This window comes from Catharus ustulatus, chromosome 20 (assembly GCF_009819885.2).
Source record: "Catharus ustulatus isolate bCatUst1 chromosome 20, bCatUst1.pri.v2, whole genome shotgun sequence".
NCBI classification, from domain to species: domain Eukaryota; kingdom Metazoa; phylum Chordata; class Aves; order Passeriformes; family Turdidae; genus Catharus; species Catharus ustulatus.
Genome location: NC_046240.1, coordinates 9,723,824 through 9,749,130, shown reverse-complemented (window position 1 = coordinate 9,749,130; position 25,307 = coordinate 9,723,824). Strand labels below are relative to the sequence as shown.

Genomic DNA, 25,307 nt, shown 5'->3' with positions numbered 1-25,307 from the left:
AAACCACTGTGTCCCATATTGGCTGTGTCATGGTGAGTGCTGTCGTGCTCAGGGACAGAAATAACTGTGCCTTCCTTTGTAGGTTATCCTGGAGTTTGCTGTACGCTGTGTACATCTCCATCACAGCCAGCCTGCTCACCTGGCTCACCCTGAGTGAAGTTTTAAGTCACAACAGATTTTTGGAAATGTATTTTTTTTATTTCTTTTACGGCATGGCATCTGTAAGTCTGCTTTTGTTTTCTTCTTTGATGCACCTTTTTATTTTTTTTCAATTCTAGTTGTAATATCTGAAAGACTGCAGAGTTTTTTAGGGCTGGTGTCATATGAGAAAGAAACAAAAATACTCTGCTGCCATTTATTGTTATTATTTGTGGGCTTTTATACCACTCCCATTACATTTTGGGAGATTCTAACTCAAAATTAGAGTAAAGAGAGGTGCTGAATGAGGCTGGGAGTGATTTGTCTGTCCTTATAAACCTGCCCTAAATCTCAGAGCTGTCTGCCAAACAAAGCCTTGTGCATCTGGAGGGAACAACTGAAACCCAGCTGGGTCTCGAATTTTGCTCCTATTTTTATGTTGGGGGTTTTTTTTTGTTTTGTTTTTTTTTAATTGCATCAGAAATGCATCCGGCTAACTACTGGTTTTCTCTGCTGCAGATTCACTTCACTTTCCTGCTCAGCTCGTTGCTAAAGCAGCCAAATATTTCCAGTTTTGTGGGATTTCTCCTTCACATCCTCTTTGGGGCGCTGGGCTTTCTGACATTGTTGGAAATTCTGCCTCGGGGTTTGGAATGGACTCTAAACATTTTCAGCCCTTTTGCCTTCACAGCTGGCCTTGCAAAGGTATGTTCATAAAGAAACCAGTGCAGCACAGAAACTCAACCCCCAAAATTCTGCCACAGGGCAGCAAAATCCATGATTTGCCTCTGTCAATAAAGAAACCAGTGCAGCACAAAAACTCAACCCCCAAAATTCTGCCACGGAACAGCAAAATCCATGATTTGCATCTGTCCATAAAGAAAACAGTGCAGCACAACAGCTCAGCCCCCAAATTCTGCCAGAGAGCAGCAAAATCCACAATTTGCATCTATCCTTAATAAACCAGTTCAGTACAAAAACTCAACCCCCAAAATTCTGCTACAGAACAGCAAAATCCACAATTTGCATCACCAGAACAACCCAGTCTTTGCTTTAAAAAAACCTTTTAAAAAAACCTTTATTAAAAAAAAAAAAAAAACTTGGCTCCAAGTGCTCAATCATGGCAAAGATGGTTGGGCACTCAACTGCATCGGGAATTTTCCTGCAATAAATTTAAATCTCTGTGAGATGAGCAGTGGGATGGGGACGTGCAGGAACTGGGAGGGCTGGAAGTGCTCACGAGCAGCACGTGCATCCCCCTGTAACTTCTGCATGGTTTGAAATTCAGCTTACTGAGGCATTTCTGGTGCTTGTGGTCAGAATTAACCCTTTGCCTCCCTAGAAACAACATTGTGAATTGGGTTTTTAGTCACAATGGCTGTGATGACACAGCAGTAGCTGGCACAGAGTATTTCTGCCTGAAGGAAATGCTGCATCTGAATTATGCTTTTTTTTTTTTTTCCCTCCCCTAGATGATAAAACTAGAAAAATATGGAGAAGCATTTACCTCAGAGCAGTACCCTTTTTGTAACCTGTACCTCATCCTGAGCTTTGACAGTGTCTTGTATTTCCTGCTGGCCATCTACTTTGATAAGGTTTTCCCTGGTGAGTGAAAATGTGAGGGGAAAAATGTAAACTTCATTGCTTTTTCTTCTATAATTCCCTGCTATGTAGGGAGAAAGTTGCCAAAGGGGTGGTGAGAGGAGAGAAAACTGCAGTGAGGCACTGAGATCCTGTTCCAACCTGACCACTGGGGTTGGAAGGGTGCTGTAGGACTTGATTTGGACAATTTTTGTACTAAAAAGTACTTTGCCAATTAAATAAACAATTTTTTTCCACTTCTCTCCAAAAAAATATTTCCCCAAATCAGTTAAAAAAAAAAAACCCAAAAACCTATCTAAATCTTTTTCCTTAAAAAAAAAAAACATTCAAAAATTTCCTCCCAAATTTACCCTAAACCAAAACAAATAATTATTGACACCCAACATGGGGATTTTTGGAACCAAAGAGGTTGTAAGTGTGGCTGTAAAAGCCTGAATTTACAGATATGGACAATTTAAATTGCAGAGTTTATCAATTCTTTCACTCTGCTGGGAGTTCACTGGGGAGGAGGTGGTTGGGCGTTTATCGGAGTTGACAGATGGAGGTTTTGGGGTTGATATTTTGCTTTCTCTGCCTCTGATTCAGGCAAGTACGGGGTCCCACATCCTGCTGCCTTCTTCCTGAGAGCATCATACTGGCTGGGGGGCAGCACAGGGGGCGTGGGGGCGAGAGCTGGGAGCAGCCACGACCCCGTCCTGGGCTGTGACACCGAGCCCCTGCCGCCAGCCTTCCACGGCAAGGAGGCCATCAGGTAAGGAGCTCCTTGAGGCGTGAACAGCACAGCTCTGCACGGGCTGTGGGGCTCTGAGAGCACGGCCACGCTGCCCTGGGAGTGTGAGGATAAGATTACAGTCATTTCATGATTATAAACCGCACCATTTTGACTAAAATTTTGGTCCAAACCCAAAGTGCAGCTTATAATCAGGTGCGGCTTATATATGGACAAAGAAGGAAAAGTTGCTGTTTTAGTTTGGAGGACAGGTGTCTGCTGAGAAAGGCAGGAGCTTCTCTTTGAAATGGAGAATGTAAACCCCCTCCCTCCAAATTATTATAATTTTGAAATCAAGGGGCTTTCAGGCAAAGGTATGGGAATTAGGAATAACAGTTCTTTACTAGGAAAATTAAAATAGAAATACAGCACTACAAAGAAACAAACTGCAAACCCTGGATGGCCCATTAGCAGAATATCTCCCACAGAGATAAGGATCACTGCCCCCACCCTCAGCAGATGGTGATAGAACAGAAACCTTTTATCACATCCTTATCAGGCTTATAATCAGGTGTGGCTTGTAATCGTGAAATTACTGTAATGAAAATGTGTCAAAGGCAGGGGGTGTTCAATGTTGTAGTTTGAGCATTTATTGGGTGTGGGGCATCCTGCAACTCCCTGCCCTGTGTTTCCCTTCCCCATCATCTACAAGCACAGAGTTGTGGATGATACATATCTCCACAATTCTCCACACCAGGATCATGGAATGTGCTGTGAATAGATCCTGGTTACCAAGAATGACGAATGCTTAAGGAATTCAGACCCTCTCTTATCACTTTGGAAGATAATTGGTTAGAAATTAGCTTTGGTAATTGGTTAGTTTACCTTTAGAACTTTGACTTAGATTGGATGCTGTTTTTCTATATAACTTTCTATTGGTTATAATTTGGATCCTTTCCAAACCTATAAATATGACTGTCTCCCTTTGTCTAACGGGATTCTTCCTTCACAAATAAATAAATATTTTGTGGAATCGTCCTGCAGGACCCTGGTCTCTCTCTGCAGGCTGTGTGGGCTGCTCAGAGAGCTCACTGATTAATATATCAGTATTTTCATGTTCTGGTAGCAAAGAACTACCAGAGGCAGGCACTGACACAGAGTGTGCTGCGCTGTCCATCCTTGCAGGGCTCATCTGGTGCTGCCTTCATTACCAGAAACCAAACAGAAATCTGCCAAAATAACAGCTAGGTCATCACTCTTAATTAAATATCCACATGTTATTCCTTAGAGCCTCCTCCTTCACTCACTAAATCTTCCTCGAGTTTATCTTTGAAACATTTTAAACAGCTTTTAGTAAAATACAGCACCTAATCCGCCAGAAATTAATTACAAGTGGTTCCTTCTGCAGGATCGGTTTGAGGAGGAGGTTGGGAAATATTCCCCCAAAAGTTTTCAAATATTAATTTGAGGCAGAGGAAACAGCCCCAAATTGTGATTCAATATGTAATTACTTGCTTATTTTTCTTTAGATTAAACAATATTAAAAAAATATACAAGAAGAACAACCAGAGCACCGAAGCTTTAAAGGGTAAGGAGAGGCTTTGTGATTCTTCTATTCCTTTTTTCACCAGAGAAGAACCCAAAGTGTTTTGAAATGTACTGGGTGTACTGAATTCTGCCTCTGGGCCTGTTAAATCATATTGTGCAATGGTTATTTCTGCTGGGGTAAATTTCTGGCAAATATCTACCAGGTCGTTATCTCCCTGTTCCCTCCAGGAAAATCACTGTTTATTATTTTTTACAACAGAGAAGTCTCCTTAAAAGCTGTGTTTTTGCAGTGATGAACCACTCTAGAAATCCCCTTTCAAACCTCCTTTTCAAAATGTAAACTATTTTGGGCAAACTTGGGATTTTATGGCCAAATCTGCTGTCCCTGCCTGAGCTGTGTTCTCCAAGCATTTGTCAATGCAAATATTTGACACAGTCATAGTAAAGTCATGGGGTATTTGTGAAATGCCTCTGTTTAACAAGAACTCCAAGTGAAAATATCAAAAATTTAAAATACAAAAATATCAATATGGCCTCGAAGGTCTGCATTGAGTGGAAAAAACCAAACAAACACAACCTGAACAACAAACAGGAAGACAAAGTATTTTGTAAAAAGACAATGAGATAGCAAAGTCTGGCTGCTTTGAAATAAATCTTGAAATCTCACATGTTGGAAAAGCTGTGCCTCTTGCTGAGGACTCTTCTTGAGCCTCACTAAAACAAAATGTTATGAACCTTGTAGAAATCTGAAGTCAAAATTCTTTAAATATTTAAGATAATACATTTATTCCCCCAATTCAATCAAGATATGGTTCCTTACTAAGCTTAGACCTAACTCCTGGAGAACCAAACTGTGCTTTTGGATCTGGTTTTGCCTCTCAGCTCAGAAATGTCACTTCTGTCACCTGTGGCAACAGCTACAGGTCCAAACCCACTTCTCACACCCTTCCATCCAACTGTTGTCCTGTTTTTATTCCAGGTTTGTCCTTGGATATATATGAAGGCCAGGTCACTGCACTGCTGGGTCACAGTGGGTCTGGGAAAACTGCTCTGTTAAATGTGCTCAGTGGGTTTTCCAAGCCTTCAGCAGGTGAGATGATGGGTCTGGGAGCTGAAGGGGAGGAGCTGGTTGGTTTTTTCAAGTGCAAGGGCGAAATATGAAAAAACCTCCAGGTTTTCCCTCAGTCATTCGTGCTGGGTTGTTGTCAGTGCAGATTTCTCCTTCAACACCAGCTCCAGGGATGATGGATCCCTCATGTGTGCACCATGGTCATTTGTCCACCTGCATCACCTGGTGCTTTCCATGAGCTGCACACAATAAATATGTTTTTATTTCTAAGGGAGGGTTTTGGTGCTCTGAAATATTTTTGAAAAGTATTTCAAAATACCAGTTATTTTGTTTCTTTTGTTTTTTGAATTTTTTACGTAACACTTGAGGATCATCCATGGTGCTGGAATTAATGTAAAATTTTTCATTCACCCCCCCTGTGCAGGTTCTGCAATGATCTACAACTACAGTGCTTCTGAAATGTGGAATATGGAGGGAATGCAGCAAAAGGTTGGGATTTGCCCCCAAGTTAATTTGCATTTTGAAGCCTTAACGGTGAAGGAAAACCTGAGAATTTTTGCTCACATCAAGGGGATTCAGTGGAAGGAAGTAGATGAGGAGGTTGGTATGTGCTTCTCAACCACTGACTTCTCTTTTATGACATATTGGGCACTTTGTGTTTTATTTATAAAAGATGTTTCATCTTGTTCTGTGAAAATGAGAACAACCCTAATTTAGTGGGCAAAGTGGTTTTGCAATTCTTTCTTATCCTCAAGTCATGAATTAAAACCCACATTTGTCTTATTTATCTCCAAGCAAAGCCATTAAGAGTAGGTAAGTTTGCCATCCTGAAGTTGCAATGTTTGCAGCCATTCAGGAATTCCAGTGTGGAAATGTGACTCCTGTCTTGGTGTGTTCCCAAGGTGCAGAAAGTTCTGGTCATGCTGGACCTCAGTGACTCTCAGGATGTTTGTGCTGATGCCCTGAGTGGGGGACAAAAACGAAAACTGTCTCTTGGAATTGCAATTTTGGGGAACCCCCAGGTAGGACCAGTCGTGTTTACGCACACACAACATGAATTGTTTTGGGACACAGCTTTGCATTTTGGCTTGGCACAGAACTGTTGTGCTTTTCCCCTGCCATTCCAGGCTGCTAATTGACTTGAGTCTGGCTCAGTCAGAGCTGTGAGGTTCAGACCTCCCCTGCTCCCAGGCACCAAACTTCGTGTCAGGTTATCTCCTAAATGAGCACAGCAGCTAATGGTTGCTGAAAGGCTGTTTATTACAGAAGCGCATCAGTCTCAAAAGCAAAGTCACAGACATTAAATTCCATGCTAAGTTTTGGTATAAAGTCCCAAATAGAAGCAGAAGCTACTCCTGTAAAGCTGATGTTGCTGCAGCAGCTCCTGTCTTCTTCTTGGGTGTTGATGAGGACAAGCAAAGCAAAGCAATAGCAAAAAGCAGTGGCAATCAATTATTTAAGTTTTAGATAACTATTTCAAGCCCAGTTTCTTCTAACTTTTAACTAAAACCCTAATTTCTCTAAGATGAATGTTTCACGTGGAGCTGAGCCACACGAGCACAGCTGGGGCGTGGGGAGCTCTGACCTCGCTGTCCTTTGCAGGTTTTGCTCCTGGACGAGCCCACAGCAGGGCTGGATCCCTGCTCCAGGCACCACATCTGGAGCGCGCTGCGGGAGCGCCGCGCCGGGCGCGTCACGCTCTTCGCCACCCAGTCCATGGAGGAGGCTGATGCTCAGGCTGGTGAGCCCAGACTGGCACCTTGGGGGTGAAAAACACGGGTTTCCAGGGCACAGCCCACGTGTGGCTCCTGCTGTGGCATGGTTGGTGCTCGCTGGGCATATTTTGTCTGAGCTGGGCAAGCCTAAAATGATCTGAGTCCCGTGGATGAGACAATTCCCCCAAAGCCATCTTCCCCTGGAACTTGCTATAATAGATAAGGTATCCTAGATACCAAGGTTGAGCCAAATTCCTTAAGAATTTGGTCATTCTCCTAACACCTTGGAAGATAATTGGTTAGAAATTAGTCTGTGTAATTGGTCAGTTCAGCTTTAGAACTTCTCACTTGGATTGGATGCTGTTCTTCGTATAAACTTTTATTGGTTGTAGTTTCAATCCCCCCTTGAACTTATAAATATGACTGTCTGCCCTTTGTTCTGAGAGAATCCTGCTTGACCACCCTTCCCATGAGATAAAGGTTCTTGTGGAACACAAGCAAGGCCTCAGGTCTTTCTCTGCTGGCTAAATGTGAGCTTTCTGAGAGACTGCTAAATGATATTAGCACTCTGTGGTCCTGGTAAATACCACCAGGGACCAAAAAGAAAGTCACAGAGTCCCTCCAAGGCTTTGCTCGTGCTCCTCTCCAGGACAAAATAGTCTTCTTCAGGATAATGCACTTGCAGATTATCTGGATTTGTCTCTATGTCAGTAAAACTTGGTTCATTTTCCTGGATTTCACTTGCCACTGTTCCCGTTTCTGTATTATTTCTGTGCTGAGTGGGAAATTCTCCATGAGCCCACAAAAATGCAGAACTAAAATAATTAACCATGATGTTGAGGAGAAAAGCATTGGTTTAATTTTTTTTTTATTTTAAAAAAAGGCCTTCAAGGCTGGCTTGGTTTTACTCCTCTCAATTTATTACTAAAATGTCTGCTGAGTTCAGAAGGAGCAGAGTGAGGTCAGCATTGTAAATCCCCCTAATCCTTTTTATTCCTTCCTCCTCCTTAGATCGGAAAGCTTTCCTCTCCTGTGGGAGATTGCAGAGTGTTGGCTCATCTCTCTACTTGAAGAGAAAGTGGGGGATTGGCTATCACTTAAGGTAAAACCTTTGGGTTTGGTGGTGATTCTTTTTGTGAAAAGCTTCTCATTCTCATGAGAGTTTTCTTGTAGAGTCTGTGTTTTTGTAGAGTTTATATAGACAGTCACAGAAATCACAATTCATTTTAGAAGACCTTTAAGGCTGCCAAAATTTCCCTGCTTTGGACACCAAGCTGCCTTTCTTTGGAACCCAACCCTGAAAGCACAGAGCTAAAATGACTTTGCAACCTCCTTTCAGCTGGAAGGAGACAGAGTGAGGAGATCTGTGGTGCCAGAGTGACCCACGAGGGCTTTGATGCAAAGTTGTTTCTCTTAGGAGTTTGATTCCTGAGTTCTTGGTTTAGCAGCATTGTCCAGGATCATAATTCTTAATCTCAACCATTTTAGGCATGCATGGCAAAACCAAGGGCAGTGCAGATGGCTGTAAAAATTCCCACTGGAATTCTGCCCAGTTTTGGAGGTTTCCCTATGGAAGAATCCCCACTGGCTCTGTACTCCAACCAGATGATGCACACTTTTTTTTTTTTTTAAATTTAACACTGTAAAAATGTTTTAATTTTTTTTTTGTTTTGTTTTTTCTTTAACAGGATGCACATAAATGACCTGTGTGACCCAGAACGTGTGTCATCTGTGGTCAGACAGTACATCCCTGATGCTGTGCTCGAGGCACAGAAGAGGGATGAGCTCTGTTTTAGGCTGCCTCTGGAAAACTCTGACAGCTTCCCAGGTAAGAAACCTGTCCCTGTGCCAGGGTTTTAAAGGGAAAAACAGAAATCAGGGTTGCTGTGAAGGGAATGATTACATTCCTTGGTCCATAATGTGTGGTATTAGGAAGCTGCATAAATACCAGTTTTACAGAAAGCCTACAGTGCACATGCTAATATTAATAATGAGGATGAAAAAAAGAAAATCCAGCTAATCTACAAACTAAAACCCACTGGTTTTACTCCTCTTAATTTGTTATTAAAATGTCTGCTGAGCTCAGAAGGAGCAGAGTGAGGTCAGCCTGCTGCACTCTTGCAAATCCTCCTAAATCCTTTGTATTGATTCTTCTGCTTTTGGGATGGTCCATGAAAACCACGGAATTTCCCACTAGTTACCTCTAAAAAGCACAATGAATTTGTGATGACTTTTAGGTGATGGGGATTGATGGTGTGAGTGCTGGAATATCTGATGTTGCTGGCTGAGTTTGGGGTGCCTGGGCTCAGCCTGGTGCTTTCTCCCGTGCAGATCTGTTCAAACACCTGGAGAGCAGCGTCCTGCAGGGGGTTGTGCACTATGAGGTGAACAGGACGACCCTGGAAGATGTTTTCCTGAAGCTGCAGGGGGAGGAAGCCATCGATCCCCAAGGTAAAGCATTGACTCCCTTGGTATCCCTAAAGTTCCATTTAAACAAGAGTTTTAATTGGATACCTAATAAATTTCTGCTGAATGTGAATATTGATGGGCATAGAGTGATCCCACCTGCCTTCAGTGAGGAATATCATCTTGGAGAAGCCCAAATGATTCCATCTTGGCTTCCCAAAAGCTTTCAAGCATAAGAATTAAGGCTCTTGTTGGAAGGGCATTTACCTTGAAGGGTATTTACCAGAGCAGGAGGTGGGAAGGGATAAAGTTTGCAGAAGGCACTTCCCAAGGCCAGGAAAGACCTTGGATGTGTTTCCACACGAGCCAGTCTGAATTCTGGTGTACATAAATATAATATAAATTCAATTAAATATAAATATATAAAGATATAAAGATATAAAGATATAAAGATGAAATATCAAAATATATATTCATATATTTATATATTTATATATGAATATATATGTATATAAATATATTAATATGTATATATATTTTTATTTATTTATTTATTTATTTATTTAGTATATTTATATCTATATATCTATCTATGTCTATTATATATCCATATAAGTAGAATATAAATTCTGTTCAATAATAATGTAAGTAATAAGAATCAAGAATATAAATTCTATTCAATATAAATTCTGTTCTGGATGAATTATTGCCCGTTTTCTCTGCCCTTCTTACTTTTCTCTCAAAAAAACCCCAAACCAAACCAAATTAAAAAAATAAAAGAAGAAAAAGCAAAACAAACAAAAAGTATTCAAATCATCCCATCCCATTGCATTCCATCCCATCCCATTGCATTCCATCCCATCCCATCCCATCCCATCCCATCCCATCCCATCCCATCCCATCCCATCCCATCCCATCCCATCCCATCCCATCCCATCCCATCCCATCCCTCTGTTCAGAGCAAGAAGATCCTTGATGATAGTTTACCAAACCAAACCAAATTTAAAAAGAACCCAAAAAAACCCAAAAAACCACAAAATAAATAAAACAAATAAATAAAAAATTCAAATCATCCCATCCCTCTGTTCAGAGCAGCAGATCCTTGGTGATAGTTTGGGATTAAAAGGGGTTTTTGAAGGCTCCTTGTGGGTGATGATTTCTCATGGTGATCCCGCAGGAGATGGAGACCTGGAGGAGAGGGAGCAGCACCTCGCTGGGCTGTCCAAGCAGGGGAGCCTGGCCTTGAGTGGGATGATGCTCTGGAGGCAGCAGGTGTGTGCTGTGCTCAGAATTCGCCTGCTGAGAATGAAGCACGAAGGGAAATTCCTCAGGGGAGTGTAAGTACAGGAGCTCCTGTTGGGAGAGGTGAGGATGGGACAGGGAGGTCTCACAGGTGTTTGTGTGTAACACAAAGATCTTGGAATGTGGACTCTGAAGAAGGAATAGAAATGACAGCAAGTTTTGATATAGAGGAAAAGAATTGCTGAGCCACTCTTAGTGGGTAACTAAGAAGACAAAGAGCAGTGAATTGGAAGGGCTTTTATGGCTCTGAGCAAAGGATAAATCCACCTCAAAAGATGCTTTTACCGAGCAAAAAGATTTTCACAGACAAACAAAAATGCCAATGTTGCAAGTAGAGAAAAGATCTCAGAATTTTCCACTATGAGAAAACTGAAAAACAACTTCAAGCTTAAACTGTGACAAACTAACCTTCTGTGATTGGAAAACAGCAACATGAATTTGGTAATGTTGGCAGTTGTGATGGGCTATAGGGGATAGTAAAGGTGTTGATTGATTGTTAGGTATTGAGATGCTCTACAATGAAAAGTAAATAATGCATTGGGACCAGAACTAAAGGAGGATTTCAGACAAACCCACAGCTGGTGCTGACCACTGTGGGCTGGGCTCTGTCACCCACCACCGTGAATTGCTGCATCATTTGGGTAAAATAAACAGCATTTTACATAATAAATAAATAAATAGCTTTATCATTTGGATACAATAAACAGCATTTTAAATAATAAATATATAAATTGCTGTATCATTTGGATATAATAAGCAGCATTTAAAATAATAAATAAATTGCTGTATCATTTGGATAGAATAAACAGCATTTTAAATGATTAATAAATAAATTGCTGCATCATTTGGATATAGTACACAGCATTTTAAAGAGCCTGTCTGGAGTTCTGCATCCCTCAGCTCCCACCTGCCCTGCAGCCCTGCAGCAGCTGAGGGGAGGCTCAAATCCTGCTGGAGATGTTTGGAAGCCGAGAATTAGGTGGGGAATGTTTCAAGGCTGCAAAAACAGGGGCAGGCTGGGCTTGGTGGGAGAATTCTGGCTTGCTTAAGTTTAAAATTTCCCCCATAAATCACACAATTACTTCTTGGTGGGTTTCCCCTGGCCTCACTTTTGTTTTTCCATCCAGATTGCTGTTATTTGGAGCATTCATCCTTCCACCACTGATGGTTTTAATGTTGTTTCATCTGTGGCACAACTCCAGCAGCTGGGAAATCACATCCAGCCCGTATTTTCTTCCCACGAAAGAGAAAATTCAAAATAGGTCCACAGACCTCCTCATCCTCAATGACACAGGTGAGGAGCAGCATGTGAGGGTGGCTCACTCTCTGCATCAATGTGAATTTTGTTATAATTGACAGAGCAACCTTGCAAAGGCCACAAATAAATAAAGGAATGTGCATTGAGAGGTGTTTGAGCAAAGAATGCAGTTATAGAGATGATACAGGTGATGTGTAAAAGAGTAATGAACCAGGCAACCAAAAAAAAAAAAAAGCAATTAATAAGTTTGAAACGTATTTTGTTTAACCAGTTTAAATAAATAGAAAAGATACAGGAAATATTTGTTTGCTTAGAATCTCAATGTTTGGGGATTTTAATGTACCTCTGCTTTGCAGGTAGGAACTTGTTCACATGAAACTGTTTCTAATTAAAGAAAAAAGCCCTCTAATGACTTTAATTTCTGTCCTTGACTTGATTTCAGGATCAGAAATCGAGGACTTCATTGCTGCTTTGAAGAGTCAAAACATAATCCCAAAAATAGCTCTGGAGGAAAACATCACAAGCCTTCCAGATTATAATGGAGCTATAAAAATATCCCTGGAAGGCAAGGTGAGGGCTATCTTTTCCTTCTTTCAATCCATACATCAAAAAGATGTCCTGAGAACCATTTAAATGGGAGAATATTTCACCAGAAAGAGGGAGAATATTTTTTTGGCATCATGAACAATTCCAGTAGTGCTGGTGACACCTCAGGGACGTGAAATCTTTTTGTTTTGGCATCCTCAGAGCCGCCAGTTCACGGTGATGTGCAGCCCAGAGCCCATCAACTGCTTCCCTGTGCTGGTGAACATCCTCAGCAACGCCTTCCTGAGGCTCCACAACTCCAGCGCGCGCTTCCGCGTCTGGAGCCAGCTCTTCTACTCGGTGAGCACCCCCAAAATTCACTGGGATGGGGCTGGAAACCTGGCTGGGGAGCAGAGTACAAGGGTTCCCACTTGTCTTAGTTTGGAGGACAGGTGTCTGCTGAGAAAGGCAGGAGCTTCTCTTTGAAATGGAGAATGTAAACCCCCTCCCTCCAAATTATTATAATTTTGAAATCAAGGGGCTCTCAGGCAAAGATATGGGAATTAGGAATAACAGTTCTTTACTAGGGAAATTAAAATAGAAATACAGCACTACAAAGAAACAAACCCCAAACCCTGACACAGTCAGAGTACAGCCTGACACCCGTCAGGCAGGGTGTTGGCAGCAGTCCCATCCCATGGTGGCTGCATCCTCCTGCAGTGACAGATGTGGCTCAGTTGGAGCAGTGCTCCTGTACAAGGTGCAGTTTCCCTCCGGAGCTCCAGTGGGGATGTGGAGAAATCCGGTTTTCCTCTGGAGTCCAGTGGAGAAAGGGGCTCCCTTAGTGTCCCAAACCCTCTGTTTTTATCTTGGTGAGAAATGTTGGGCTCTTCCCCCTGGCTGGAGCAACTCCCAATGGGATGCAGTAATTTTATCAGTCCCACAGTGGGACTCAATGGCCATGAGCAGAAAATGACTGGCTGGAGGAAGGATGGGCTGTGAAAAGATAAAGAACAATGCCCCAGCTGGTTTATAAAACATGGCCATTAACAGGAGATATCCCATGGAGATAAAGAACAATGCCCTGCCTGGTTTTAAGGGATGGGCCATTGACACTGAGCCAGCCAGATTTTCCCTGGGCAGCCTCAGTGATGGATGACTGAATTTCTCCCCACAGGCAGAAGACACAGGGCTAAAGAATTACATTTTCTATGGCTTATTCACCTACCTGCTGGTTTTGGCTGCTGGTTTGCCTCCTCTCTTTGCCATGAGCAGCGTGGAGGATTACAAGGTAAAGAGCATGAGCTGTGGCTGTACACAAGGAGTGAAGGTGATGTGAAATGTTTGGAGAGCACCAGTGGGGAGGCACAGGGTGCCCAGAGCAGCTGTGGCTGCCCCTGGATCCCTGGAATGTCCAAGGCTGGGCTGGACAGGACTTGGAGCAGCCTGGGACAGTGGAAGGGATGTCAGGGATGATTTTTAAGGTCCCTTCCCACCCAGATCATTCTGTGATTTCTAGGTAGCAGAAAAAAGAAGAAAAGAAGAAAATCAACCAGGTTTCAAAGTGCACTTCTCTGCATCCCAGGGAGTCAGCTGAGGCTCACAGACATTCGGCTGCCAATAAAGCTTTTGAGATCAGAATGATTTAATTTCTTTTTTCCTTTCAGGAATGGCATGGTTACAAACAATGGTAGAAACAAGAATTAGAAGTGCTCAGAAATGAGATGAAGGGAGGAGCAGGGGAGTAGAGAAGGAGCAGGAATGATGTTTCAGCCTCTCCCTTCTCTGATTTTTGTCCCTTTTTCAGCTCCAGGCTCGCTCCCAGCTGCGGCTCGCGGGGCTCTTCCCCTCAGCCTACTGGTGTGGGCAGGCTCTGGTGGACATCCCCCTCTTCTGGAGCCTCATGTGCCTCATGTTCGGGCTCCTGGTGCTCTTCACCCGCATGTGCCCCTTGGATGCCCACGCTGTGCTGAGCCTGGTGAGCTCTGGGCCATTTCCCAGCAGAGTTTGGCTTTAAGGAGTTTATTTGCAATAAGAATAAACAGGTTTGCAGGTTTTCCTGTATCCTCCTTGTCACTGATCTCTCTCTCTCTCTCTCTCCCCAGCTCATTTGCATCTTTGGTTATGGAATATCTCTTATGCTCTTCGTTTATTTAATGGCTTTCAAATTTCGCACGGGGCGGAGCAATCGTTACATTTGGTCTTTAGCCTTCATTTTGGTAAGTGAGGAGCACCTTCACTCTGGGATGTTTGATTCTCACACCTTGCCACTTGGGGCTTTATGTCAAATTTGCATCAATCAGTTTCAATTTGAATCAGTGTTCAGCAGAATAACCTGAATCACTGACAAATAACCTGGTTTTTGAGCAACAATGCATTTATATTTTTTAATAAATAATTTTTCTGCTTTATTCCAGGTGAATTATGCTGCTTTTATGAACAGTCACCACAATGACATACTTTACCACGTCTGTATGCTGATTCCTGTGTTTCCACCTGTGGGCTGGTTCATGTTCTCTGGACTGGTAAGCAAAACACATCCTACTAAATTCAATAATTATCCTAATGGTGCAAACTGGCAAAGCAAGAGGCACTTCCCAAATTCCCAGTCAAAAAGAGAAAGTGAGAAAAGAAAACAGGAGAAGAGAAGTTGCAAGCTGTTGAGAGAGAGAGAAGCCAGGATGTGACCTGTTAATCCTTTTTTTGATGGGGATGGTTTTGGTTTTTCAGTCACTAAGAGCTGTCACAGGGCTGTATTTTGGCAGCAAGGTTGGCATGAGAGAAGGTGATGGAGTGGGAAAAGCAGAAAGGAGGAATGAGCTGGGAGAAGGCCAAAGAACCAAAGAGAAAGCAATGGTAGAAATGGGCAAATTAACCTGAATTGCTGTAGCCAAGACAGTAAGAACCAAAGAAAAAAGGCAGAAAAAGCTCCTTTATCCCATCCTGGAGGAAAGCTGAACATCCCTCCCTGCCACACCTACTCTGACCCTGCCCTGAGGCACACTGAGGAATTTTCTAATTGACTGATCTCCTTTTCTTCCAGAATTTCCTCATTTATAAAGACCACAGGATTTTTGGGACGTGGAATTACATCTACCTGCCTGTCTTTGCAGTAAGGAGGGACCTGGAGGTGGTGGCTTGGGCAGGGATGCCTGTCCCTGATGCAGGGGGTTTGAAAACTCTCCCTATAAAGACAGGATGGGTTTTGTAGCCAAAATTTCCCATTAAGTGTTGGCAGGGGGGGACAAATTCCAAGTAATCCTGGGCTTGTGTCTCATGTGGCTGCAAAAATGGGGAGGGGGTTGAGTGGAGCTCCTGTGGAAGGCAGAGACATTGTGAATAAACTGATGATCCCAAAGCTGCTGCTACAAAAGGATGAGATGCTCTCCCATCCCACAGGATGTCTCTGGGGGGATTATCTGGGGTAGAGCTGCTGCAAGAAATTGAGGCTTTTACAAATAATCTGCATCTCAGAGAAGAATGTCTGCAAAGCCTCAGTTCAGCTCCCTCCCCTTGCAGACCTTTTCAATAGCTGAAATTAATGACATTGGTCACTGCATCCCTGAATAATCAAAATAGCAGAGTGTGTTGTTACCTTGTCTCCATCCAAGCCTAATGAATGTCTGCTTTGCAGCCCTACATCCACGGGGTGATTCTGGTGTTCCTCCTGCGCTGTTTGGAGATGAGATTTGGAGATGCAGTCCCAGGGTTTGATCCCATCTTCAGGTGTGTCCCAGGGATTCCCTGTGAGCCACACTTACCCCAATCTGGGCTTGGAGCTGCACTGCCAGGCAGGACCTTGGCAGCAGGAGGGAAAATTGTGATGTGTGAAAAAAGTCTTTCAACATGTGGATAACGCTAGTATTTTTAATTTATTTTTTTATGTTCTTGAGAGGATAAAAATTGAGATTTCAGCTTTTTTTTAAGGTTAAGAGCTAGTTTTCGGGATGTTTCTCTACAGGGGGCTAAATTATGTTTCCAGATTGAAACAGAAAAATTTTAACTCCTTTTCAAAGGTGTCAGTATTGCTCCAAATGGGATGGAGGTTTCCCTAAATCTTCATCAGGTCGGGATTGTCTGAGTGCTCTCTGCCTAACTGTCACCAACAACAAGTGTCCAACCCCCTGAGCCACGTGGGAGAAGGCTTATAAAAACTCATAAAAATATTTAATTATCAGACATTTACAAGTGTGGGAGTTAAATTCCCAAACGGGTTTGCAAACCTGCCACTTGTATTTGAATTCTCCTTGAACAGATGATTGGCAGTGCAGAGCAGGGAGCCACTCAATAATTAAAGATGAAGGAAAAGCTACAAGGGGCCTGTATTTTCTCAGCCATGCCAGGGAAGTTTAGCTTTAGGAATAAACACTTGAGCAAACACAATCTGTGGAACAGCTCAGTGATCCTGGCGTGCCCCTTCCAACTCTGTGAGGACAAATAAATTCTGGGTTTTGTTGGCGCTGCCCCGGGGAAAAAAAAACTTATAAACACCAAACCTTTTTGGAAGTGATTCCCAGTGAAAGCATCTCTGCTCCACTGCCAGGATCCAGCAGAGGAGAGGGGACCCCCAGCAGAACAAGGAGCAGGCTGGGGAGGAGCCCCCCGAGGTGCAGGCGGAGAGGGACAGGGCGCGGAGCGCGGCGTCCTCGCTGCAGCTGCAGGAGGTGAGTCCAGACCCAGCCCTGCTCTGCTTCTCATTCCCCAGCTGTGGGAGCCCAGCTCATCCCTCTGGATACCCTGGGATGGTTTCAGACCCAGGCAGGGGCTCAGGAGCCTTGGCACAGAGCCCAGAACCCCTGTGCCTTTGATTTCTCTGATGGGAAAAATTACCAGCCTTACATGAAGAATTACAAGTCACAAAAAATAATTAGAATATAAATTAGATTATCACAAGGTGAAAAAGTAGGTTTTTAAGATTGTTTATAATCAGGGTCTGGGGTCAGGATGGAGGAACCTGGGCGTGTTCTGTCTTTCTTCCTCCTCCTTCCTGCATCCATCTTCTGGGTGATGTTGGCACTTTTAGATTGGTTTAGAGCAGAACCAGACTGTACAACATCAGTGATAGGTATTGGAAGATAACTGTAAATAATGTTTCTGTAGTTTATAGTATAAAAAGATAATCCCACCCCAGGGTGGGCAGTGTGCCTGGGGCTGAGCTGCTGAACAGACCTGGGCTGGGCAGGGAAAGAACTTTGAGATGAGATAAAATAAACAGCTCTGGAAACAACAGAAGAGTCTCCTGACTCTTTCTCTGGTGCTGGGGCTGGGACACAGAGACTCTAAAACAACACAGGGGGTCAGCTCAGGCTCCAGAGACACCACTGACCATACTCATCCTTTTCATTCTCTCATCTGCCTCTGCTTTCTTAGCTCCTGCTCTCGGATCTGCTGTGATCTCACCCTCCAGCCCACGGTCACCCTGGCACCGTTATTTTTATTCCCATTCTGCACTTTTTCCTTTTTTTTTTTTTTTTTCCTCTGCTTCATGGCTTTTTAATTTTAAATTTTTCTCTTTTTCAAAGTCCTGCTTAATGGTAAGAACAGATGAGCTGCCTCATGGGGTAGCAGGAGAATTTTTATTTCCCTCTGTGTGTTCACAGGACTTGGTTGTTGTCCACGGTTTGCGCAAGGAGTACGAAGTCAGGGCAGCCACTTCCATCTTTAAGAAAAAGAAGAAAGTTGCTGTCAAAAACCTCTCTTTTGGTCTTAAAAAAGGTTCAAGTATTTTTCTGCACTCTCTATAATATAAATTACTCAAATCTAAGGGGAAGGTCTCATTTGGATGCAACATTTTTGTTAGAATTTTCTTGTGGGCATTGAGACCTGACGCTCTGGGCACCTGCATTCAAAGTTTTAATTGATGGGGATAAAACAACCCTTTCTCCAGCTGTACTTTCAAATATTGCATAGAATACAGGGAAGAAGTCACTTTTCCAATAAATATTATTAACAGTTTTTGCATGTTTGTTCCAGGAGAAGTCTTAGGTCTGCTGGGACCCAATGGGGCTGGGAAAAGCACAACTCTAAAGATGATTTCTGGAGGTGTGGCAGTGACTGCTGGGGAGGTAGGTGGCTCCTTGGGGCAGCTGCAGAGGTGACCTTGAGGCCTTTAAAAATTCAGGATGTGATAAAGCAAGCCAGCAACATCTCCCTACAATCAGGGGATTTGTGGATGTTTACATACTGTTTATGTGTCCTGGGTATTTACTGAGAGGACAGTATTGATTTGTGCCAAGCATAAATTCTGATGTTCATCAAATTCAGTGTTACAGATCTAAGAGTTTGAGCAATAGGAAACCTTCAACTGGCATTGGAAACCCATTGTGAAATGTCACAATCCCTATAAGAATTGTTGACATCTAAAATCCCCAAAAATAACACTGTCCACAAACAGCCTTGCAAAATCAGGAAATTGAAAACGAATGTGAGCAGCGCTGGGCCAGTAACAATCCATCACTTAATTACGTGCAGAATGATTAATGGCATGTGCTGGGGGAGGGGAAATGCCATTGCTCTTACAGATTTGGGACTGAAGGTTGGAAATAGAGAAGTATTACCAGGACAGGACAGGCTGATGGCTGGTAATGTTGGCTAAAATGAAAAGGCAGATGGAGCAGGATCACCCTGCTCATGGAGCCACTCACAAGAGGCTGCTGACCACACAACTGCTTGGCTTGGCCAGCTGGGCAGGGCTTGGGGCAACCTGGGCTGGTGGAAGATGTCCCTGCCCATCTTAGGATGAGCCCTAAGATCCCAAATCTGTGACTGTGTGACCCCACAGCCTGTGTGTGTGTGCAGGGGCTGCTCTGAGATCCCAAACCTGTGACTGTGACCCCACAGTCTGTGTGTGTGTGCAGGTGTGCTCTGAGACCCCAAATCTGTGACTGTGACCCTACAGCCTGTGTGTCTGTGCAGGGACTGCTCTGAGATCCCAAACCTGTTTCTGTGACCCTACAGCCTGTGTGTGTGTGCAGGGACTGCTCTGAGATCCCAAACCTGTGACTGTGACCCCACAGTCTGTGTGTGTGCAGGGACTGCTCTGAGATCCCAAAGCTGTGACTGTGTGACCCTACAGCCTGTGTGTCTGTGCAGGGGCTGCTCTGAGATCCCAAATCTGTGACTGTGTGACCCCACAGCCTGTGTGTGTGCAGGGACTGCTCTGAGATCCCAAAGCTGTGACTGTGACCCCAAATCTGTGACTGTGTGACCCCACAGCCTGTGTGTCTGTGCAGGTGTGCTCTGAGACCCCAAAGCTGTGACTGTGACCCCACAGCCTGTGTAGCTGTGCTCTGAGATCCCAAAGATGATTTCTGTGACCCCACAGCCTGTGTGTGTGTGCAGGTGTGCTCTGAGATCCCAAAGATGATTTCTGTGACCCCACAGCCTGTGTAGCTGTGCTCTGAGATCCCAAAGATGATTTCTGTGACCCCACAGCCTGTGTGTGTGTGCAGGGACTGCTCTGAGATCCCAAAGCTGTGACTGTGACCCCAAATCTGTGACTGTGTGACCCCACAACCTGTGTGTCTGTGCTCTGAGATCCCAAAGCTGTGTTCTGTGACCCCACAGCCTGTGTGTGTGTGCAGGGACAGCTCTGAGATCCCAAAGATGATTTCTGTGACCCCACAGCCTGTGTGTCTGTGCAGGTGTGCTCTGAGATCCCAAAGCTGTGACTGTGACCCCACAGCCTGTGTAGCTGTGCTCTGAGATCCCAAAGATGATTTCTGTGACCCCACAGCCTGTGTGTGTGTGCAGGTGCTGCTCAGGGGTGGGGATGGAGCCCTGGGCTGGTGCCCACAGCAGGACCCTCTCTGGCCACACCTGACAGTGCTGCAGCACCTGGAGGCCTTTGCTGCCATCAGAGGGATGAGGGAAGAGGATGCTGCTCATGCCATCAGCTGGTAGGAAGCCAGATTATCTCATCTGTTGGTTCTGCCTACCTCCAGAGGTAGGGAGGCTTCCAGAACTATCACTCTGTGATTTTGTAGGGTGGGGAAGTGTTTTTCTGTTAGAAAAATGGCTTGTGTGGCTAAGAGACAACATTTCGGTGCCTCTCACCTTAGAGAGGTGGCTTCCTGCTGTTTTATACTGTTCTCAGTGCCTTGCCAATGAAGATTGTAGCCCAAGTTTACCTGGGAAAATTCAGAAAAAAAAAAATCAAACTCGTCCCAGTTCATGGCCAGTTGCATGAATAACTCACTTCTCTCATTAGCTGCCCTCCCTGCCTTGAATTTCTGCAAAAAATTCCTCAATTTATCATCCAAATTAGAAGCAGAATCACCAAGTAACCCAAGGTGATGGATATCAACCAAACCATGTCTGGTTCCTCAGCAGCCCTGACCAAGATGCTCACCTGGGGCTTTTCCCTTTCCATTCCCCACAGCATAGGAAGGGCCTTGGATCTCCTGAAGCATTTCAAGACCCCAGCGAGGAGTTTATCTGCTGGAGAAGCCAGAAAGGTGCTGTTGGATTTATCTTCACTAATTAACCAAACCCTGCTTGCCTTTCTTGGGCATGGTGAGGAGGAAACCTTCAGCTAAGTGGGTTCCTGGCATCACTCATTCTCATCAATACCTTTTGAATCCAGCCTGGCAGGATTCCCTCCCTCCTCCTCACCCTCTTTTCCCACTCTCCTGCACCATGTGTTTAATAAGTGCTAACCACAAATTGGATTTACAATCACCTCTTCACGCCCCACCACCTACATCTGCCAGTAAATGGGATGGAAAAGCACTTTCACATCTTTGGCAGGCTCAGGAGTTCTGGAGAAATCTGATTTTGAGAGATTAAAACATTAACTGAGAGCACCTGAAGTGGGATTTTTATAAAATCCGTGTTCCTTTTGTACTTTGGAATCAAGAGCTTCAGCTTTGAAAAATTCACAGGGATTCAGGTGCTCTAATTTTGCAGGTAAATAAAGAAGCCCTGATCTCATGTTGTTCCCATTCCAGCTGTCCTTTGCTCTGAGCATCCTGGGGGAGCCAGCAGTGATGCTTTGGGATGAGCCCTCCGTGAGTGTGGACCCCAAAGGGCAGCGCTGCATGTGGTGAGCAGCCCTGGAACGGGAATGGTGCCAGAAATGGGAGCCTGGGACAGCTCTGACAGGAGCTCCTGGGCAGGCTGAGCTTCTGCCCTGTCACAGAGTAGATCTGTCCTTTCCCTTTTTCCTAATGATGGGGATGGGGAGAACTCACTGAGCTGCTCACTCAGCTGGCAGCCAGCCCTGTAATGGAATTATTAATAGAATAGTGTTAATAGAATGGTCATTAATACACCAAAAAAATCTCAACAGGCACCAGCTGAACCCATGCATTTGGTACAAAAGACACAGATTTATTTTTTCTTCAGAGCAAGAGAAATAAATTGTAGGAAGCCCTCCCCTTAGTCATTCAGCACTGGTGTTTGTTTGCTGCAGCTTTTTATCCCCAGTTTGCACCATCAGTGCCAAATTTGGAGGGAGCTGACAAATTACAACCTAGCAGTGACATCCAGGTCATCCTTAATGAGAAAACTGAAATATTTTAAATAGCTCCCCGCTTCTTAACACCTTTAAAAAGTTGTTTCTAGGGAGGGAGACACAGAGCAGGAGTTTCCTGTGGCTATTCCCAGGAAGTGACTGAGATCCCTGTGTTCCCAGGAGGATGATCCAGGCCTGCCTGAGGAGCAGGGAGAGCGCGGCTGTCCTGTGCACGCAGTCCCTGCAGGAGACGGCGGCGATGTGTGACCGCGTGGCCATCCTGGTGTCCGGCCGGCTCCGGTGGGCTCTGGGGGCAGGGGGTTTGTTCTGGGGGTTCTTGGTGTTACTTTGGCTCATTTACAGTAATTTCACCATTATAAACCGCACCATTTTGACTAAAATTTTGGTCCAAACCCAAAGTGCGGCTTATAATCAGGTGCGGCTTATACATGGACAAAGAATGAAAAGTTGCTGTTTTAGTTTGGAGGACAGGTGTCTGCTGAGAAAGGCAGGAGCTTCTCTTTGAAATGGAGAATGTAAACCCCCTCCCTCCAAATTATTATCATTTTGAAATCAAGGGGCTCTCAGGCAAAGATATGGGAATTAGGAATAACAGTTCTTTACTAGGGAAATTAAAATAGAAATACAGCACTACAAAGAACAAACCCCAAACCCTGACACAGTCAGAGTACACCCTGACACCCTGTCAGGCAGGGTGTTGGCAGCAGTCCCATTCCATGGTGGCTGCATCCTCCTGCAGTGACAGATGTGGCTCAGTTGGAGCAGTGCTCCTGTACAAGGTGCAGTTTCCCTCCGGAGCTCCAGTGGTGATGTGGAGAAATCCGGTTTTCCTCTGGAGTCCAGTGGAGAAAGGGGCTCCCTTAGTGTCCCAAAACCTCTGTTTTTATCTTGGTAAGAAATGTTGGGCTCTTCCCCCTGGCTGGAGCAACTCCCAGTGGGATGCAGTAATTTTATCAGTCCCACAGTGGGACTCAATGGCCATGAGCAGAAAATGACTGGCTGGAGGAAGGATGGGTTGTGAAAAGATAAAGAACAATGCCCTGCCTGGTTTCAATGGATGCCCATTAGCAGAATATCTGCCGTTGAGATCAGGATCACTGCCCCCACCCTCAACAGATGGTGATAGAACAGATACCTTTGATCACATCCTGTATTGTAAGGTGGGGCTTATAATCATGAAATTTTTAGTGTAATGGAAAATACTGGTTTGGATGCTCCCACGTTTGTTTTTTTCCACTCTGTTTGTCGCATCGGTTCAGTGAGCGCAGTGAAAAGCGCTGATGGATAAGAGGATGTGCAGCTGCTCCTCAGCTCCCTCAAGCCACTGATTTATTTGCTGGTTGTGGTGGTTTGAGCAATGCTCTCCCCCCTCTGCAGGTACATCGGTTCCCTTGAGGATCTCAAGAGTAAGTTTGGCACAAGTTACCACCTGGAACTCAAGATGGCAGAGGTGGGGCACAGCGATGCCGTGCACACCGAAATCCTGAAGCTCTTCCCCCACGCAGCCCGGCAGGAAAGGTCAGTGTCCATGGGCTGCCCACACCTGGATTTGGGCTGGGATCCTCTTTGCCTCCTGCTGACCTTGCTCAGTGATTTACCTGGAGCACAGTTATCCTACAAACCCCTCCCCAACCTGCAGTGCTGAGTCACAAGATGAAGAATTCATTTTTTATTGCCTTTCCAGAACTTCTTCCTTGCTCACCTACAAGATTCCAGTGGCAGATGCACTACCTCTGTCCAGGTCTTTCTCCAAGCTAGAAGCAGGTAAAGGGGAACAACTGATTAAATAAGGAAATCACTTCCAAATTGTTTACGTGGATTTGGTTTTTAAGGATGTTTTCTCCACCCCTCCGCAGCTAAACGGAATTTCAAGCTTGAGGAGTACAGCTTGTCCCTGAGCACTTTGCACCAGGTAGGCTGATGCAGGAGCTCCAGGTTGGGAGGTCTCTGTGGAAAAGGAAGAATAACCTGTGACCAGCACAAATGCAGCCAGTCCAAGGCAGTGATGGGGTGTTTTCCACTGTTGCAGGTGTTTGTGGACCTCACCAGGGATGCAGAGGAGCACGACCTGGAGGTGGCATCCAACGGGGCTGTGGAGCAGAGACCCCTTCAGCCCTGATCTTGGAGCCACAGTGGGAAATATCCCATGGATTTCATCAGTGTCACTGGATTTCATCAGTGTCTGAGAGCTGCAGCCCCAGCACTCGGTTACTCACGGCACACACAGCCCTGCAGGTGTTCTGCCTCACAGAGGGAAAAAAAGAGTTATTATTTTAATAAATAAAGCCTTTATCCTTTCACAAATTGATGCCTGACACTCATCTGTGCCCCTGCTCAGACTGGCTGATGGAGATTTGAATTCCTGATCCCCAGAATGTGGCTGGCAAAGGGGGCTCAGTGCCTGGAGGGAATCAGGAGCAAAAACAGGGAAGGCTCTGACAGCTGGTTCATCCATGGCAGCTCCTTTCTCAGCCCTGAAAATCACCCCTCTGGCTGGTGGAGTGTGGCCAGCAGAGGTGCTGGCTCCTGGGAGAGAGGGGCACAGGGCTGTGACCCAAAACGCTGCTCTTGCTGTGAGTTCAGCCCATCTCACCCCCACCACTGGGGCCAGGGACAGAGGAAAGGACTCAGCAGTGGCTGGATAAATGTAATGAAAACTGGCAGCTCTTGTATCATCATCTATAAACCCCAGTTATTATTTAGAGTCAAAAGAAGGTGTGCTTTGAGTCAGAACAGTGCTGAAGGAGGGCTTTGGTCGTTGGGAAGGGAGGGGCTCCTCACCAGCACCCATCCCTGTGCCTGGGATGGATGGGGCAACTGATGGGGAGCTGGGGGCAAGCACCAGCACCCTGACCCTGTCTGGGCAGATCAGCATCTCCTCTTGGATATCCACCTGCCAGGGTAGAGTTAAAAGCAAATTAAAAAAAAATAAACTAAATAAAACAGGAACTCCCTGCATCCAGGTGTTTCCCCTTTCTGTTGCCCTGTTCCCCAGCACCCTTTGGCAAAGGCTGGGCTGGACCCACTGGAGGCCAGGGCTGTGCCATCCCCTGGGATGGGCAAAGCAGGACCCTCACCCATCCCCTGGGATGGACACAGCAGGACCCTCACCCATCCCCTGGGGCAATGCCATGCCTGGGATGGGCACAGCAGGACCGTCACTCATCTCCTGGGGCAGTGCCATCCCCTGGGATGGGCACAGCAGGACCCTCACCCATCTCCTGGGGCAGTGCCATGCCCTGGGATGGACACAGCAGGACCCTCACCCATCCCCTGGGATGGGCACAGCAGGACCCTCACCCATCCCCTGGGGCAGTTCCATCCCCTGGGATGGGCACAGCAGGACCCTCACCCATGCCCTGAGCTGTCCTGGCTGCTGTGGGTGATTCAGGGGGTGCAGACAGGTTGGTGCTGGGCTGGGACAGGAGCAGGGAGAATCCTGCAGGATTTAGGCAGGATTTAGGGATGTTGTCTGGGCAGTGCAGGCAGGGATGTGGGCCAGCAGGTGCCAGCAGGTGGCTGCCGTGGCTCACGGATGGAGAAGCCCCAGAGCAGCACCC

General features: G+C 45.2%; 1 protein-coding gene across 1 annotated transcript in view; it reads left to right on the top strand.

Moving 5' to 3' along the window:
* The window catches only part of LOC117005148 (ATP-binding cassette sub-family A member 9-like), a 31,206-nt gene extending 7,219 nt beyond the window's left edge, over positions 1 to 23,987 (top strand). Inside the window, exons 7-39 of the mRNA XM_033076488.2 lie at positions 83 to 221; positions 658 to 843; positions 1,611 to 1,743; positions 2,326 to 2,491; positions 3,979 to 4,037; positions 4,977 to 5,087; positions 5,491 to 5,666; positions 5,969 to 6,088; positions 6,669 to 6,807; positions 7,793 to 7,883; positions 8,470 to 8,609; positions 9,113 to 9,232; positions 10,365 to 10,524; positions 11,617 to 11,783; positions 12,190 to 12,317; positions 12,495 to 12,632; positions 13,450 to 13,563; positions 14,080 to 14,250; positions 14,378 to 14,491; positions 14,690 to 14,797; positions 15,316 to 15,384; positions 15,907 to 15,998; positions 16,816 to 16,936; positions 17,873 to 17,987; positions 18,246 to 18,337; positions 20,025 to 20,170; positions 20,653 to 20,728; positions 21,221 to 21,315; positions 21,907 to 22,026; positions 23,125 to 23,265; positions 23,432 to 23,511; positions 23,604 to 23,659; positions 23,777 to 23,987. Of these exons, the coding sequence (XP_032932379.1) occupies positions 83 to 221; positions 658 to 843; positions 1,611 to 1,743; positions 2,326 to 2,491; positions 3,979 to 4,037; positions 4,977 to 5,087; positions 5,491 to 5,666; positions 5,969 to 6,088; positions 6,669 to 6,807; positions 7,793 to 7,883; positions 8,470 to 8,609; positions 9,113 to 9,232; positions 10,365 to 10,524; positions 11,617 to 11,783; positions 12,190 to 12,317; positions 12,495 to 12,632; positions 13,450 to 13,563; positions 14,080 to 14,250; positions 14,378 to 14,491; positions 14,690 to 14,797; positions 15,316 to 15,384; positions 15,907 to 15,998; positions 16,816 to 16,936; positions 17,873 to 17,987; positions 18,246 to 18,337; positions 20,025 to 20,170; positions 20,653 to 20,728; positions 21,221 to 21,315; positions 21,907 to 22,026; positions 23,125 to 23,265; positions 23,432 to 23,511; positions 23,604 to 23,659; positions 23,777 to 23,866 (3,973 nt within the window). The 3' untranslated portion in view covers positions 23,867 to 23,987. The remainder of the gene's footprint in view (positions 1 to 82; positions 222 to 657; positions 844 to 1,610; positions 1,744 to 2,325; positions 2,492 to 3,978; positions 4,038 to 4,976; positions 5,088 to 5,490; positions 5,667 to 5,968; positions 6,089 to 6,668; positions 6,808 to 7,792; positions 7,884 to 8,469; positions 8,610 to 9,112; positions 9,233 to 10,364; positions 10,525 to 11,616; positions 11,784 to 12,189; positions 12,318 to 12,494; positions 12,633 to 13,449; positions 13,564 to 14,079; positions 14,251 to 14,377; positions 14,492 to 14,689; positions 14,798 to 15,315; positions 15,385 to 15,906; positions 15,999 to 16,815; positions 16,937 to 17,872; positions 17,988 to 18,245; positions 18,338 to 20,024; positions 20,171 to 20,652; positions 20,729 to 21,220; positions 21,316 to 21,906; positions 22,027 to 23,124; positions 23,266 to 23,431; positions 23,512 to 23,603; positions 23,660 to 23,776) is intronic.
* The last annotated feature ends 1,320 nt before the right edge of the window (positions 23,988 to 25,307 follow it).